The following is a 19512-nucleotide window of genomic DNA, read 5'->3' as shown; positions in this document are numbered from 1 at the left end:
CACACACCCACTCGCTCCAACAGACGGATATTCAATTCAAACTTGACCTGTAAAAGGCGCGCATAGCTGTCATTGGCCAGATTCCTGGATGACAGTCAGAATAACCAATCATGTTCAAAACAACTCGGAGAGACAGCCAATAGTGTGGTAACATTGCAATTACAAGAAAAGATGACATTTTTTAAAAGACAAAATAGGAAAAAATATACACTTGATATTTATTTAGTTGTATTTGTAGGCTGGCTTTTATATTTATTCAATTGGTTAAATGGTGTTTTCATTGCAGTGCATGATTAAAAATTAAACTTACAATAACTTATATATATATAACAACATATATTTACCACTGCTCTGCTAAACAGCAGTTTAACAGAGCAAACAGATTATATATTAAACAGAACAAACACTGCATATGTATTCATATAAAATTCTGTATGTAGACCTATATGAAAAACTAATGGATTGGTATACTCTGCTGACATTAGTTGCATCCATGTGAGCCATAATGACCCTTTTGCACTTTAACAAATTATTGACCTTTCCTTTAGAAACACTCTTATGCCTAATAATGTCTTGCTTTTCACCCTTTATGGCACTGTTACACAACCTGTTTAGGGTTAATCCTCTGTCCAACACAACACTTTGCTAACATTGGCATAATTCTATACAAGTTACAACATATACCCCGGGTTTCACAGGCAAGGCTTACGCCTGTAGTCCCAGACTAAAATGCACGTTTGAGCTGTTTTACCTGAAAGCAACTTGCACTGACTTATCTTAAAATATGTCAGTGCCATTGTTTTGTCTCAAGATGCACACCAGTAATGTGAAACCGGGGCTGGGTTAGAAATTAAGGGTTAAGGTTAACCCTAACAGTAACCCTAACCCTTGTCTACAGACTTTTATTTAACAGCATGGATACTCCGTTTAGCGTTGATACAGGACTAAGAACTTCTCACTGAGACAGTCAGTAATGTAATTTTGCAAAGAGTGTTTGTATGGACTGTCCCATAAGCTAGAGCTATTGGTGGATTCAAGTCATGTCATAAAGATCGTATTTACGAGTTGAACGCACATGAACGCCACGACAAAGATGAAAATATGAGTAGGAAGCTCAGAATTTTCTTTAACCCTCTTGAAGTGAGAAACATTGAGGAATACCACAATACTTAAAGCAGTGACATTGTCAGGCTTTTCTATTTACAATGAAGTAGGCTAATGCCTGCACAAAATATGAGCATTATAAAATGACAATATAATATGTAATGATACAGTGGCTTCATAAATTAATTTAAAACATAAAAAAAATATAAAACCTCATGAATACAAACTTCCCAGGAGGACCTAAACCCATCACATGTTCCATCATGAACCCTGTTGGCCTGCTGTCTGACCAGCAAGCTCAATTTAACAATAATTGTGCAGTTTGCTTGCATTAAATTTGTATCCAGAATTACAGAGTTAAAATGTAAAAATACACTTTAATGTAAAACTAATAACATTTACTTTAAAATGACAAGGAAATATGTTAGATATGGATATAAACCTTTAATATAATGAGCTACATATTTAATTACATAATTTTATTGTAAATTTACACAACTTTGTATGTAATTTTAAAAAACAGAAAAATACTGTTTAAATAATACAGTAATTGTCCTGTGAAAAAAAAAGAATTACTGTAATTTGTCATTAATGATATAATCCTTAAATTAACAGTCAATTAATTAATTTACATAATTTTATTGTAATTTTACAGAGTTTTGAATATAATTTAAAATAACAGAAAAATACTGTATAAATAATACAGTAATTGTCCTGTGAAAAAAAATAAGAATTACTGTAATTTGTCATTAATGATATAATCCTTAAATTAACAGTCAATTAATTAATTTACAGATATTGTTTGTAATTTTACAGAGTTTTGAATATAATTTAAAATAACAGAAACATACTGTATAAATAATACAGTAATTGTCCTGTGAAAAAAATAAGAATCACTGTAATTTGTAATTAATGATATAATCCTTAAATTAACAGTCAATTAATTAATTTACAGATATTGTTTGTAGTTTTACAGAGTTTTGAATATAATTTAAAATAACAGAAAAATACTCTAAAAAAATTAGAGTTATTCTCTGTAAAATTAGGATTTTTTTTTACAGTGCAGGTATTGTGCTTTATTTGATATTTACATGTATTCTACTAACTGTTGCCTTTTTCCACCACGATTATTATAATTCAAACACAAGTGATTGTTCAGAATGAGCACAACATCTAATTTCAGTACTGTAGATAAAAATACATTAAACTAGAAAAGTGTGAAAATAAGTTTTTTGGAATTTGTCAAGTGCTTTCTGAGTTTTTTATTGTTTATAGAAAACTGATGAAATTGATCAACAATAAACATGCCATTTTATTAACCACTGTTATTATAATTATTATTATTACTAAATTATTAATTAATACTCATTTCTGTATCATGTTTATTAGATGGAATGTATAAGGGAAGCTTCCTCCTGCTCTTCTCTCCTCTGCTCTTCTACTTCCTGTTTCAGTGAATCCAGATTCTGCTCTTCAGATTCTACAGCAAACACCAGCGAATATGATTCACATTCTGATGCATCGCTATACTTAATATTACTTAACTTAATAAAGCTTGTTTGTTCCTCTGCTGTTCTTTGTACCATGAATTAATGATCTTAATAAACAATAAAAAAAATAATAATTCAAAGAAATATACTGCATCCTCTTTTTGAAAAAAAAAAAAAAAGAAAAAAAAAGATTATTATTGTTATAGCCAAATAATTTGAAGATTCAAAATACACATTTCTTTCATACACAGAAAGCGAGATACTTAACTGTGTAAGTCAAATGCGTTTTTCGTTTCATGAAAATGTGCTTTTGGTTGTTCAACTAGTAGGTTAACCAATCAAATGTTTGAAATAGAGCATCACAGTCCCGCCCACAGCCGGTGCCGGAAGTAAAAATTCAATACAATTTCTCCATTGACAGTTGGGGTATAAGCCATAAAAACGTAACCATACATGGTAGACTTAAAACCAGCTACGGCTGTACTAAGCGATTGTATATGCTCATATATCTGCCAAAAGTTCATGGGGCACTAACCTTGTTTTGAGATAAATGCCTTTTATTCGCGATGTCTTGGAGAAGTACTTCATTACCCACAATCCTGAACAATCCCACAATCCCACAGTGATGCATCTGATTGGTGGAGCTCGTGTAACTGTCTGGTTAAACCCCGCGAAAGTCCGTGAAGACTGAAGATCATAAAAACAAAACAAAACTTGTGTTGCATTTTTTGCACGGTAGATTTATCAGTGCAATCATGATCTCCTAGGCTGCCATGATGGCTTTTTTCAAGGAGGAAAACAAAAGTGTTAAAAGGGGTGAAAACCACTTCAAATCGGGTCATGTAGTTGAGTGTAGCGTGTCCGAGGGTCAGCTTGTGGGTTTTGTAAGGGCCAGCATGAGGGACAAGACTTACAAAGTTGTGGTGAGTTAGGGAGATGGCAATGTTAGTTATCGTTCACTTTAGCTAGGCTACTGTAGCCTTCATATGGAGTCATATCAAGCATTTTATGATGCCACTGTCAAAACAATATTTAGCTTAGGCATACCTCTTCATGCATTTACTGAACATTTGTGTAATAATTCATGGCAAGTTAATAAACTGAATATGATGCACTTTCTGGTTTGCTGACCATCACTTTTTAATTTTCACTTGTTGTAATACATTTAATACATTAAATGTTATTAAAATTAAGGATGAACTATAACTTCATGAATAAAATGAGCATGGACCACAAGTGGGAAATTGTTGAGGCATTTGTCAGCAACCTGCCCGTGGGCCGCTGAAACTGATGAGCAGAACGCCGCGGACCGCCAGATCGTGGCGTCATGTGTTGACCACTGAGTGGTGATTGCAGTCAGGTACAAAGGTACAAAGCACTGCACCATGTTGCTAACGTTATCGTTAACCGCTTTTCACACACGCACACAATATAAAATACACGATGATAAATATAAAATTCAATACACAATACCTATAAAAAACACTTTTATTTACACGATTACTACTGAAAGAACTGCTATAAACTGCACAAGAAAAAGTTTGCGTGGCTGTCGTCAAATTTGAAAGTCGCTCTAAAGGCTCTTTCGCGGTTGTGGCTTCAGTCGACTTCAGTGAGGCGCGGTGGTTTATGGGATGAGTAGTTCCTTCGCTCGGAAATGAAAATATGTACACAGTCTTAGTTGTACCTTTGACTTTTTTTGAATTTTCTCATCGTTTTTTCACTCGAAATGATATGTTGTATGCCTATGAGTTCAGCCGTAGCTGATTATCCTTAGACATGCTCTAAAACTCTTTAGATACGGATTTTCCAAAACGTCAATGGGAGAAATGAATGGGAAATTTACTTCCGGCACCTAAGCGCTCTCGGGCTGTGGGCGGGACTGTTATGCTCTATGCTGGTAACACTTTATAATAACTGCACGCTATTAATCATTAGTTAAACATTAGTAAACAGTTCATCATTTATAAAGCATTAATAGACATTAATAAGCAGTTTATAAATATATTCATAAATGCTGTATTCTTGATTTAAAAGCATATCTATAACGTGTTTAATAATTGTATTTTCATACTTTATAAATTATCAATTTATCATTTCTAAATGAATGTAGCGCCCCCTACCTCTTTTTATAATAGATTAGTAAAGGGCAGCACCAGGTTCAATAATCTAGTGCCCTAAGAGATGTTGTATTATGGGCCCCCCTGGAGTCACTGACTGAACTAATGTATATTAGAAAGTTACTCTAAATAAAATGGCTATTCTGCACCTTTACTGGCTCTTATGAAAACCTTTTGAGTAAAGAAAACATGTAGAATAAGTAGAAAAATGTAAAGGATTTACTTAAATTTCAAATAAAGGATTGGGAAGTGTGAAATGGATAAACAAAATAAAGCTTTGTAGTAGTTAAACACTCAAATAAATATCAAATTTGATACAAATTTAAGCTCAATGGGAAAGGTTACAGATGACTGAATTTCTGAAATGACCAAAATGTCAAATAGGCCTACACTGAATTGAGGAAGTAACACTTTAAAATGAAAGTACCAAAATAATCACTGAGGGTGTTTGCAATTTCTAAGCGCGCTGAATAACACTGTATAAACTGAATTTAAACACTTGTGGGCCCACACACACACACACAAAACACAACCCCTTGCAGGCCTGGATCGTAGCTCGTGTTCGTGGTGGCCAGAGAAACTGAAAATTGGCCTCTTCACTCTCCTGAGCACAAATAAAATCAACAATATACCTTAAAGGAAAAACTCAATTTTTTTTGTACATTTGGAGTGCTGTCAATACAGAGAACAACGACAAAAATCGGTGTTGCTTACACTGTGTTATCCTCTTTTTAAAATTTGCACCCTGTTGACTTCAATGGGGCAAGTTTTAAACCGGCTTTTAGCCTCTTAACATCCTTGATGTGTCATTACAAGTGCACGCGGTGAATCTGACTGCGCACATACCTGTACCTGGCTGAAATAACATCATTTTTATTAATATCTTTCACATCTACTGCAGTCAGATTCACCCGTGATCACTCAGAAGGAATCAGTCACATTAGCTGTGCACTTGTAATGACACATCAAGGATGTTAAGAGGCTAAAAGCTGGTTTAAAACTTGCCCCATTGAAGTCAACAGGGTGCAAATTTTAAAATGAGGATAACACGGTGTAGGCAATACCGATTTTTGTCACACGACCAAACACGTTGATTTCTGTCCTTCTATTCTTCTTTTAAGTTATTTTTAGGATAACTGTAAGCGCAGTCTGTACAACCGCTGTTTAAGAGCGAATGCCGTAACCGCGGTGACGGAAAAACATACACTGAGAATACGAAACCAAACGATGTAACAAACTTAACCGTGTTTACACACACACTATAAACACTTTCAAAGTATTAATATGATGGTTTATTGATTAATTAACTCCAATTACGGCAATCGTTAGCTCATATCGGTCTGATCAGCTCTCTCCCTCTCCCTATTCACCACTCAAAGTCCTCCATTTTCCCGGGAGGGAGGGTCTTAACACTTTTAAACCAATGAAAATACAAACAACCTAACTTGTAGGGCAAAACCACGTTTTTCCCCATGTACACACCCATCTACCTTGCTACAAAGCACGGAATTCTTAAAGAGACAAGCACACATATATTGTGACTGAAATATGAAGCGTTAGATTCCATTAACATTTTAGCTCTGAATGAGAGGCTAAATTAAACAAACACAGAGAATGAAACAATATAACCCACAACATACTAGAATTACATTCTAGTGGGTTACATGAAGTATTGCAATTATTTACAAACCAGTTGTTTAGGAGCTGTCAGTGGTTCAAAGATCACTTAGAAAGTGTGAGTAAATGATTAATAAATTATTTAAATGTACATTCATACATCTTATTCATACATATAGTAATAGTTACTTAGTGTGTTAATAAATGCTTTATTAACATGTATTTCTACTGTAATTCAAGGTTAATTCAGGTAGTTATAAAGCATTTAGTAGTGGTCAGTTAACTATTTTTGTGAGCTCATCTAAAGTGAGGACTAGTTATGCCTTGTAAAGCGTTTACAAAGGAGAGTTAAAGCTCAGTTTGCAATTGTAAAACAAACTTTTTGCAAAACACAGTTCTTTACATTAGACACATCATTCAAAACTAACAGCTCTAGTGTTTCTTTTGGGGAAACACTAGCATTTAAATGCCACATTAATTTACCGATTACCTACACCCAATGATCATGTGTGAAAACACTTAAATTAAAAAATCAAAACTCAATGTTTTCATAAATAAATAAATTATTTGCACCCTTGCATTTCTGTTTATTTTGGAAATATATATTTTGAATTAGTCTTCACCTTTATTTCTATAGCGCAGTACAGACAGTTTCACAGCAGTTTCACAATAACAAATTCTGGTGTAAAGCAGCTCTATCAAGCCAATAGTGTCATTATTCAGCTCAAGTCAGTTCAGTGTTGATTCAGTTCAGTTCAATAATTGTAAAGTTCATCAACTGTGCAATAGTTGTGCACACATACTGTATTTACAGTGTATTTATGCACAAACTCCTTTAACTCCACTGCACACTGAACAAGCAAAAGACACAAGATTTGAGTGTTTTACATTTTTCACATCAGTGTGTAGTTTGATGTTGTAATGAGTCCACTGAAGGCAAGTTGCAGAGAACCCAAGTGCATGGTGTGGTGGGGCGTGGCATGAACATGGACGTGCTGCTTACCAAACAGTGGTTACAGGAAACATACTTGACAAAGACACATGGCAAACATGAGGGCTTAAATACACACAAGACTAGTGACTAGACAAGGGACACTTGTGAACAATGAAACAATGAACCAATGACAACATGACAACACAGAACACATAGCAGGATCACATGACAGACATGAAACAGGAACATGAAAAATAACCAAATCGTGACATATTTTGACAACCGCACCGCTGGAGGTGACAGGACTGGTCAAGAGGGGTCAGAATTGGAAGGTACCAGAGAAGCAGAAGTTTCTCCATGAAGGAATGACACAGGATTGCAGGATGAAAACCTGTACGCATTCATCCACCTGGTGGGACCAGGTGTTCTGCAGGTGAACACAGCCCTCTGAGCTTCTACAGATGCTAACATTGCAAAGACAATTTTTGGTTTACACCTTAAGGATTACAACAAACGTCTTACTGTGTGTTCATCCAAATTTGACCCACGGGATCAAGGAGGGACTGTAAGACTTGAGAAATTAGATAAATGCCAGGCAGTCTACTTGAGGCCCTCAGAGGACAAAGGACCTCTCTGGAAATTATCATTTAAACTCACCATTTGAGACGAAAGTCTCACCTCAGAATACATCTCTCCCCCTCTTCCCCACTCCCCCTCTCATGCTGAGACCACATGAAAATTACCCCAAAATACATATGGTTTGATGTGAATAATTATCATAGAGTATTATACATGTTTGGTACCATTAAAAATGTCTCATTGCGACTGGTACAAATGTCTCATTTGCAAATAAGTAAAACAAAAGGTAATAAGGTTTTTAAGAGTTTAGAGATAACTAGCACACACAGGAAGGTGGTCTCTCAAGACAAATGGTCAGAAGAAGTTTCTGTCTATATAGTGGAATGCAGCAAAGGGTTCTGGGCCTTTTTGTAATTCAAGTTGGCCCATGATGCTGAGAGTGACCAAAACTCTTAGCAATATGTATTTTAATGTCGGGTTTGCATCTCTTCTCTTTAATCCAGAGCTTTTGATGTTTTGTATTGATTATCTTTGAATTGATTATGTAATTGGCATGATACATTTACCTGACATAATAAATTGTTACATTTGATTATTCTAACTGACTTTGACATTATTTTCATTTAAAAGTTAAAAGGAATAGTCAAACATTCGCTTACATTTAATGATAGATTATCAGAGATATCATTAAAGCCTTTTCATTTATGGAGTCAGATGAAATAACGAGAGAATACATATTCAAATATATTGCATTTAATCAAAAATACTTTGCCACGAGAAAAGACAGTAAAAAGTAAAGACCTTCCGCGCTGGTCGGATGCCGGACTTTGGGCCAATCGAGTGCGAGCTTACACCGTGAACAATTTCTGACTCGGCAGGCACGGAGTGAAGAAGCTCAGGCTCGTCACGAGGTGAAGAAGCTCAGGCTCGGCATGAGGTGAAGAAGCTCAGGCTCGTCATGAGGTGAAGAAGCTCAGGCTCGTCATGAGGTGAAGAAGCTCAGGCTCGGCATGAGGTGAAGAAGCTCAGGCTCGGCACGACGTGAAGAAGCTCAGGCTCGGCACGGCGTGAAGAAGCTCAGGCTCGTCATGAGGTGAAGAAGCTCAGGCTCGGCATGAGGTGAAGAAGCTCAGGCTCGGCATGAGGTGAAGAAGCTCAGGCTCGGCATGAGGTGAAGAAGCTCAGGCTCGGCATGAGGTGAAGAAGCTCAGGCTCGGCATGACGAGAAGAAGCTCAGGCTCGGCATGAGGTGAAGAAGCTCAGGCTCGGCATGAGGTGAAGAAGCTCAGGCTCGGCATGACGTGAAGAAGCTCAGGCTCGGCATGAGGTGAAGAAGCTCAGGCTCGGCATGACGTGAAGAAGCTCAGGCTCGGCATGAGGTGAAGAAGCTCAGGCTCGGCATGACGTGAAGAAGCTCAGGCTCGGCATGAGGTGAAGAAGCTCAGGCTCGGCATGACGAGAAGAAGCTCAGGCTCGGCATGAGGTGAAGAAGCTCAGGCTCGGCATGACGAGAAGAAGCTCAGGATCGGCATGAGGTGAAGAAGCTCAGGCTCGGCATGACGAGAAGAAGCTCAGGCTCGGCATGAGGTGAAGAAGCTCAGGCTCGTCATGAGGTGAAGAAGCTCAGGCTCGTCATGAGGTGAAGAAGCTCAGGCTCGGCATGAGGTGAAGAAGCTCAGGCTCGGCATGAGGTGAAGAAGCTCAGGCTCGGCACGACGTGAAGAAGCTCAGGCTCGGCACGACGTGAAGAAGCTCAGGCTCGGCATGAGGTGAAGAAGCTCAGGCTCGGCATGACGTGAAGAAGCTCAGGCTCGGCATGAGGTGAAGAAGCTCAGGCTCGGCAAGAGGTGAAGAAGCTCAGGCTCGGCACGGCGTGAAGAAGCTCAGGCTCGGCATGAGGTGAAGAAGCTCAGGCTCGGCATTACGTGAAGAAGCTCAGGCTCGGCATGACGAGAAGAAGCTCAGGCTCGGCATGACGTGAAGGGGCTCAGAATCACAACCAAATCGTGACAGATGTATATGGATAATCATTTCATGGCTGGATGGATGATGTAGAGTTTGATGTAGAAAAACACAATTATTAGAAGTTAAAATTTTATTGTTTTGAATAAAGTGTTTGCTTTTGGAAGAGATGTGTGTCGTTTTGCATATTGTGTGTGTGTTTTGTGGCTTTGTGTGTAGAGTTTAGCGAAATGAAGCCATAGTTGAGAAATTGTTTGTAAGCAATTTAAAAATAACTGTAACATTTATTTTCTTACTCAGTGACACTCACACAACCACAGACACACCCATACACACACACACACACACACACACACTGTAAAAAATTTCTAACCTCCCTAACTCAAAGTTTTCTAGTGACTGATAACATCTAAATTTTTCAATTGGCCCAAGTGAAACTCTGTAAATTATAAAATTAAATTTACAGATTTTCACTTGGGCCAATTGAAATGTACAGAATTTCACTTGGGCCAATTGAAAAATGTAGATGTTATCAGTCACTAGAAAATTTTGAGTTAGGGAGGTTACATTTTTTTACAGTGCACACACACACCACACGCACACGCACACCATACACCACACGACAGACACACACACACACACACACACACACACACACACACACACACGACACGCACACACACACACACACACACACACACACACACACACACACACACACACACACACACACACACACACACACACACACACACACCACACCACAGACACACACACACACACACAACAGACTGATGTTTCTCTTCTCTTCTTGCTAGAAACGGTTTAAAAATAGTTCAGACTGACTAACAGAGAAAATAACAGAAATAACGTCTTTAGGGATTATTTATTTATTTTCTTTTTTTGGTAATGAATATATAGCTTGTGTTTTCTCTGTACTATCTTTAGTTTTGTGATAAGACAAACTGAGAAGTATACTGGGCGTTTTATGAAATAAAATATTATAACACCTTGTTTCTTGTTTGTTTTGAAAGATACTGAGAACTGCAATAACAAAAATGTGATTATATAAAAAAGGTGATCAAATATGATAATTAAAGGGGACCTATTATGCAAAATTCACTTTTGCATGCTGTTTGGATATAAATGTGTGTTGGCAGTGTGTGTACACAACCACCCAATAGTGATAAAAATCCACTCACTCCTTTTTTATTAATCCCCATAAATCATCAGCAGTGTCTCCCAACGACCTGTTTTCAGAATGCAGCTTTAGTGACATCACTAAAGCCACAGGCCCCGCCCACGAGTGTTGACAGACACTGCCGTTTTAACATAGACCCGCCCTGATCGAGTTCACAGCGAGTTGTACACATCCGCCAGTGCTGGACTGACGAGAATGTCTCCCAAGCGTTGTAGGTGTTGTGTGGCTGGATGTATTAATCCACATAGCTCTCTCTATTTACTCCCGAAATCTGAGGCAGCCGCTGAAGACGAGGTGGAATTATTTTGTTTTCAAAGAAAATGCTCCCTCAAACCGAAATTCGTTTATGTAGGCCTACTTATGCACTTACTGTGTTTACTCAGCTCTTACGGTGATTTTCTGGAGTAAAACTGACGTTTCATCTTTTGTGTGATGTAAAATAAACTTTATTAAACTCATCAACTCAGTATATTTTTGATCATCATTCGGACCTGGTCCGAAACAGCAGACTTGTAGGCTATTAATAGTGGATACATACAAGCAGATGACAAAATACGTTATAACCGTACTTAAAGGGTAACTAAAGCCTAAACCAACTTTTTTTAGTTAATGATCTGTAAGAATGGGGCTTTATTACTGCTGGTCATTGATTCGAGTAACTTTTTTGACATTTGGGTATAAAGTGTTTAAATTCTACAATATATGGTGTAAAAACGTCTGAGTGCTGCCCTCTTCAGGTTGAACGTTGGCTACTGCAGTTGAATTTTCCTATTGGATGTTTGTGGTACTACCATAGACTGTAAAAAATATGGACAAAGCGTCTGTGACGTCACCCATAGACTTTCTGAAGAACAGTTTTGCGGCCGTTTATGGGGGGTATGGGCGGTGCCATCTTGGAAAATCCTAATGTTCAGAGAGGATACAGAGGTGGTATGATGTGTTGTGTCAGATCATGGCCGAGACGTCAAATTTCAGGAATTCCACTCGGCGCAGCCTATGCTCGTTATCAAGCTGTCAATCAAAGTTAACCACGCCCTTATTTGTCATACATTTTATATTTATACGATCTAAACTAACGAGTTAGAAAAAAATTCACCCCCCTTACAGTTGTCAGGCACTCGGAACCTATCGAAAAATACAATAAAAGTCCATGGGACCAACCTGTAAAAACATGAATTTATGCTGTGAAAACGGACATTTTAACATGGGCGTCTATGGACATTTGCTCCCTTTTGGGACCTGCCCCTAGCGGATTTTCGATGTATTGCAGTTTTTCGCACTTCCGGGTAGGCTTCATTTTTCAGATTAGAATGTTGCCGCTTGGGTACTACGTGACGTAAGCGGTACTACGTGACATAAGCAGGTTCCAGCTCACCACGCCCTCCTTTGGTACGAGCTACCACGCCCTTGGTATGAGCTAGCATAGATTTATCTGTATTTAGTACAGTGGTCAGGTACGTAGGTGTAGTGTTGCTGGTTGCAACAGCACTGCTGGACTGCATAGCTTTCCAGCAGACTTGGAAATTAGGCACCAGTGGTTGCATGCACTTGGCCTGGAAGACCTTGAGTGTGAAACCTGCATTTTACACGGGATTGCTTCTCCAACGCAATAGAGGTGTAAATGGGCTTCTCCACACAGCTCGCGCTGAAAAGCGACGCAGTGCCAAACGCTGCTTCTGCATGGACTCCACCACCGCAGCGGCGTCTTGATGTGAGTGATCATATATATTTTAATCACAATTTATGGTTAGGCTCAAGTTAATCCTCTGGGGTCGACAAACGCGCCGGCGCATTTTGCTGGATTTTTTCACATAGCGGCAAAATATGAATATGCCTATAGTATAGAGAGAGCGCGCGCTATTGACATCAACTCGCTAAAACTCATCAGATGCATGTACTTTACGTCGTCTTGTGACCCTGTGAGTCACTCTCCATTTTAGAGTCTGACAGCGGGTCTCAGGTGCTCTCTGTAAAAGGAGGGGGCGTGTTGCTCCTCTTCAGCATTGGTGAAAATGTATCAACAGTGGGTCCGAGGACGGACAAACCACAATCCGGCAACAGGGTGTTGGGTGACCAAGGCTCATCAGTGCATGAGGGCAACAAAGGCTATCCTGTACCGGTCTGAGACGGCAGAAGGTCGACTGTGGCACGAGTTGTTTTGGGAGGAATGTGTCACAACACACGTATGGGGCTTTGTAGCTGCAGCAATGGACTCCGTCAACCGAAAGGGAAAGTGCCAACACTGGGCACGCGAGAGTCGGACCTGGACCTTGGAGTAGTGGAAGAAGGCCTCCTGGTCCAATGAGTTTACTTTTACATCACATGGACGCCTGTGTACGTGAGCACCTTTTACCTGGGGAAGTGATGGCACCAGGATCACTGGGGTACGATGACGAGCCGGTGGAGGGAGTGTGATGATCTCGCCAATGTTCTGCTGGGAATGTCATGAAAACTAAAGAAAACTAAGGGAAGGACTCAATTGCAGAAAAAGAAGTTATTAACAAACTGAAACAGAAATATCGAAACCAAAAACCCACAAGGGGGAAAACAAGAACTCAACAAAACAACAACTTTAGAAACAACACATACCAGGGTTACACATGAAGCGGGAGACGTAAACCAGACAACGATCTGACAAAGACTGCAAACACAAAGGAGCTTATAACAGGGAACAAATCAGGCAGGATAATGAAGGAACAGGTGGGACAAATGAAACCAATAATGAGATAACAAGGAAGGGTGGGGTCAAAACAGAGACAGGAACACAAACACCACATGTGCTACACAAGACAGGACAGGCATGTGACAGGGAAACCCTGGGTCCAGCCATTCATGTGGACTTAAATTTGACATGTGCCACCTACCTAAACATTGTTACACCCCTTCATGACAATGGAGTTCCCTGGTGGACGTGGCCTCTTTCAGCAGGATAATACACACACATTGTTCAGGAATGGTTTGAGGAACATGATGAAGAGTTCAAGGTGTCGTCCTGGCCTCCAAATTACCCAGATCTCAATTGATCATCTGTGGGATGTGCTGGACCAACAAGTTCGATCCATGGCAGCTCCTCACAACCTAGGACTTGAAGGATCTGCTGAAACTACAAACTACATTGAGAACTTGTGGCTTAAATTAAAATTTTCCTCCAAAAAAATAAATTAACTAATTTCAGACAAACTGAGTGGTGGCACTGAAACCAATTAATCTTATCTAGTAATCAAATCCACAGCCAGTATGCTAAATATAACTTACTTAACATAAAAAATTAATGAACCATAGTTACTCTTGACCCGCTTTAATGCATCATTTCACTTCTAGTTAATTTAGTGTAAGTCATCATGAAGCCACCCGCACCCTAACCACCAGCTCTACTCTTCAGCACAGTGATAACCACAAAGTCCAACACAGAAACAGAAACTCTTTAAGACGTCAAACAACAGCATGAAACACTAACAGGTCTTTCCTTTTACTAAAAAACACATCAAAATATAAATTAACAGTTTCAACATTTATTCTCCTTGGCCAGTCCCATGCAAAGCATGATGGGAACCAGAAATCGCCCATTTTTCAAAGCTGTCAAGAAAATTTCATGCAACTAAAACTTAAAAAAAAAAAAAAAATATATATATATATATATATATATATATATGAACATATTTCAGTTTAAATTACACACAATATACAGTTGCATACTGACCAATCACAGTGCAGAAGAGATGACTGACATGAGTATACACCAATGAGAGCTTCAAGAGATTGACAGAAGGCGTTTCAAATGTTTTTTTCATCCTTTTGTTTTCAACATTTAAAGACACCAACCATCTCTTGTTCTCTCTCTCTCTCTCTCTCTCTCTCTCTCTCTCTCTCTCTCTTTATCAACAAAAATTAACGAAAGTTTGCATAAAGTATTTTTTTTATAACAATCTTCATTGAGTTGTTAGAGGAACTTAAATTGTTTCATAAATACCATGTTTTAAGTTGATTACTCAAAAAAAATGTTAAGAGTAATTTCAACATCATTGAGTTGGAACCATTTAATTTGATATATTTCAGTTCAAATAAACAGCTAGCATAGCATGTGTTAAATCTAACTTAATTAGCATGTACATTTCATGAACCATGTAAGATATTTGTCACTGTGTTGATTTTTATGTGGTTGGTTTAGTGTTCATCTTCATGTAAAACCCCAGCCCACAATTGAGCATTACTCAGAAACAGAACCCAGGACTAAAAGAAGAAAAACCAAATAGGTGGCATTTTCATTTCAGAAAACCACTCATGCCATTCTGTTCTTCTCAGAAAGTGCATCTTAACCCACAATCCAAGCTACAAATATATGAGGAGCTCCTATAAATGCATGCATTAAATGCACAAATATATGCTTATTTTTAATCTGTTTTGTAACAATATGGACAAATCAAAACTGTTCACATTTACATATGCAGAAGAGCACAAGAAGCATCATGTTTGTCCTACTCACACACACACTCACACACACACACACACACACACACACACACACACACACACACACACGACACAAACACACGACACAAACACACGACACACACACACACACACACACACACACACACACACACACACACACACACACACACACACACACACACACACACACCTGATCGGTGATCCTGATCCAGTTGATGTTATGATCAACAATAGATCAACAATAATTTAAAACATTAACATTATTACATTTTTAACTCATTACTTGTCGTGAAAGAGAAAAGTTCTCTGGAATGCCGTTGCATTAACTACAGAAATAGCCACACATGTAAATTGTGTACATTATTAAGTGTCCACATCTATCAGCCAGAAATCAGAAATGTCTATTAACCAGCCAGAAGAGCCTCACACTGACTTTATAACAACCAGCTACAAACAGCATTAAAATTTTTGTCTTGAGGAACTTTATACTTTTCGGTAACGCTTTAGATTACAGCCCGGAAAATACTGTGTAATTAAAACAAAATAACAGTGTAACTTTCGGTAATTACAGTGTACCTATAAAGTACGTACGTGTAAGTATAGGGGAATAATATGTAAAGTTTTGGGAATAAAGGGGTAACAACCAGGAAAATAACAAATTATTAAGGAAAATTATTTAGGCTAAGTATTTTAGAATCTTACTTTTGGGAGCAATTTAGCGAGTACATACACTGCACCTTTTTGTAATAATGATGTATAAAAATACATAAAGGCTTTTTTTTTTATTATGGGGTACATATCAGTGCATTTATAAAGTAGGCTAATTTGTTATTATTGCAAAGGTGCACTGATTAAGTTTCAAGGCAAGTAAAACTATTGCAACTTTTTTTTTTTTTTAAATGCTGGGAAAATATACTCTTGTTCCATGTAGTTACAGGGTAAGTATGACATTGCGGGCTTAAAGCTTCATCAAACGCTAAGCCATTCAAGCCGACCCTATGAAGCTGACTCTCATGCACTCGCTGGTGACAGTTGGTCGGTAGCGAAAAGATGAGTAAATTATGAGAACATTTCTGGGTGTACTGTATTTTATTTTAATACATAATACAGAATAGAAAAAGACTCATTCTTAAGATTAGGCTAATCAGTGGAACGATAGAAAAAGAAGAGGAGGACCAAGAGAATGCAAGCCATGCAAGAGAAACAAAAAAGGACAAAACATGCTACTTTCTGGCAGGACTTTAGTATTTGAAATGAAAAGTTGATTTAAAAAAAAATAAAAAAATAATAAGAAGTGTAATATGTTGTAAATCTGTTTTGAAATAAGTTGTTTTTCAAATAAAGGTTTTCCAAGTGATGTCAGATTGTGTGTGTACATGTGTTTTTATTGTACTTACCCTGTAACTACATGAAACAAGATGGTAAGAAGCACCACTTTAATTTACAGTCCGCAATGTCATACTTACCCTGTAACTACATGGAATACTTACAGTCTAAATAATTTGCCTAAATAATTTGTTATTTTCCTGGTTGTTACACCTTTATTCCCAAGACTTTACATATTGTTCCCCTATACTTACACGTAAGTACTTTATAGGTACACTGTAATTACCGAAAGTTACACTGTACTTTCATTTTAATTACGCAGTACTTAAACCATTAACATACATTACTAAAACTGATCATAGTTATTCTGGGGGAGAAACACTAACTGTGTGTGTTTGAGTTTGTCAAGTTGTGTACGACTTCAACGTTTCCTTGTTAAACCCACCCCTTTCTGAACAGACATAAAAGGAACGGAAACATTGTCATTTCATTCTGTTCCTGATACATGATGGATCTGCGAGTATCTGTTGTTCTTCTTTTCATTTTTCTCACTGGAGGTACAAGAAACAGCAAGTATTGAATGTATTATTTGGTACACTGAGGTCACTGAATGTCTCTCTCTGTCTTTAAGGATATTCTCTCAGGTGTTTCTCGTGCGAACCTGATTCAAAGGGTTTCTGTGATGCGAAAGAGAAGACATGTCCAGATGGAAATTCTAAATGTGGAAGCACTACATGGGAAAAATCTGATGGTATGAAGTGGAAATTTACTGAAAGTGATAATGTGAAGTAGAAGTATTATATGTTAATCTCATAATTACTTGTCTATTGCAAGAGGAACATGATTTCTGGAATTGTTTCTTTAGCCTATTATAGGAATTTTGTCTTTTTTGCAGGTTCCACTAAGGTGTCTTTCACAGCTAAAGGGTGTCTACCTCAATGTAAACCAGGGACCATAAATGATGTGACTCTCCAGTGCTGTGACACTGATCTTTGCAATGCAGCAGGTAATGGGCTTTATTTGACTGTGTGCTACATTTACATGTATTTTTCCACAACGACTATTATAATAATTTAAACACAAGTGACTGTTCATAAGGAGCACTATATCAAATTTAAAGGGGTGGTTGATTATGATTTCACTTTTGTAACTTTAGTTAGTGTGTAATGTTGCTGTTTGAACATAAACAACATCTGCAAAGTTACAGCGCTCAAAGTTCAAAGCAAAGGGAGATATTTTCTTTATGGCTTTTTTAAGGACAACAACTGGTAGGGACAACAAGTGACATCACTAACTCTAAAATTTACATACATCCCGCCCCCGGGAATGCAATTTAAAGATTATCATGACAGAATATGCTATATGCTATAATATCAATGACTAGAATATAGTTAACTCCACATCAGCTACATACATTCATCAACTAACCATTCAGAAATGTCCTGTTGCTCTACATGTTGTTACTTCTTCTTGAGTCTCTCCATAATTGTCCTACTCCAGTTTAAACATAAAAGGCAGAACAGTTTTTGTTTGTCTGTGTGAGGTAATGGAAGCTGCCTTCTGTGCTAGGAGCAACAGCTCATTTGCATTTAAAGGGACACACACAAAACAATGCGTTTTTGCTCACCCTCAAAAGTGACAATTTTAACATGTTATAAAAATATCTGTGGGGTATTTTGAGATAAAACTTCACATACACACTCTGGGGACATCAGAGACTTATTTTACATCTTGTGAAAAGGGCATTATACCACCCCTTTAAAGAGTAGTCAAGAATAGTGGAAAGCAGAACAGTGTGAATAGAAGTTTTTGATTTAGTCAAATGCTTGTGACTAAATTAATCAACAATGAACATGCAATTTTTATTAAATATTAGTAGTAGTACTAATTAATAGCAATATCTTTATCATGTTTTTTTTTAGATGGAATGTATAAGGGAAGTTTCCTCCTGCTCTTCTCTCCTCTGCTCTTCTACTTCCTGTTTCAGTGAATCCAGATTCTGCTCTTCAGATTCTACAGCAAACACCAGTGAATATTATTCACATTCTGATGCATTGCTGTACTTTACTGAATAAAGCTTGTTTGTTCCTCCACTGATTGTTGTATCATGATTTGAGGAACTCAAAATATGCATTTTAGTAAACAAATATGAAACAAATATATTGCATCATAATTAAAGGGTTACTTCAGGATTTAGCATTAAGCTTTGTATTAGTAGAAAACCTGTAGTATTTTCGAATTACCATGCTTTCCACCCTCATATCCCCCTGAGACAAGAGATTTATGTATTTTTTGTCTGGAAAAAATCCTCCGATGACGCAAAAATCGTCATTTTGCATCATCGGAGGATTTTCTGGACAGAGGCTAAAGACTACAGCCAGTAGATGGCGTTGTTCCGCATGTTTTCAGCCCGCCCATACAGGGTGGGATCTCACTCAGTCAGAATGTACACAGTGTCAGCCGTCTTTCTTTGGAAGCTAAGCTAGCAGGCTCTTGTTCTGTGGAGAAAGCTGAATAGTAGGAGAAAGCTGAGTAAGTAACCATCCTCCTTTTCCCGGACTTGTCCGGCGGGCGAGATCGTTCAAAATGTACGGGATTCAGCTTTTGCTTTCTGCGGTCGCCATTCATTGTTTACATACACACCTTTCAATCTAACTGAATTCATTCTGATTGGTGAATTTGAATGTAGTGTTTACATGAACGCTAAACAAGTGATCGGTTGATGTG

At 37.9% G+C, this 19512-nt stretch overlaps 1 protein-coding gene across 1 annotated transcript; it reads left to right on the top strand.

The window, feature by feature from the left end:
- The first annotated feature begins 17279 nt into the window (after positions 1–17279).
- On the top strand, positions 17280–18877 carry LOC311277539 (weak neurotoxin WNTX33-like). The gene is made up of 4 exons (XM_084387858.1): positions 17280–17342; positions 17417–17536; positions 17681–17791; positions 18708–18877. The coding sequence occupies exons 1-4, from the start codon at positions 17291–17293 to the stop codon at positions 18773–18775; spliced, it is 351 nt and encodes a 116-aa protein (XP_084243984.1). The 5' UTR covers positions 17280–17290; the 3' UTR covers positions 18776–18877.
- Positions 18878–19512: the final 635 nt, after the last annotated feature.

Source organism: Rutilus rutilus (genome assembly GCF_951802725.1).
Source record: "Rutilus rutilus genome assembly, chromosome: 18".
In the NCBI taxonomy this organism is placed as follows: Eukaryota; Metazoa; Chordata; class Actinopteri; order Cypriniformes; family Leuciscidae; genus Rutilus; species Rutilus rutilus.
This window is presented reverse-complemented; position numbering and strand designations above follow the sequence as displayed.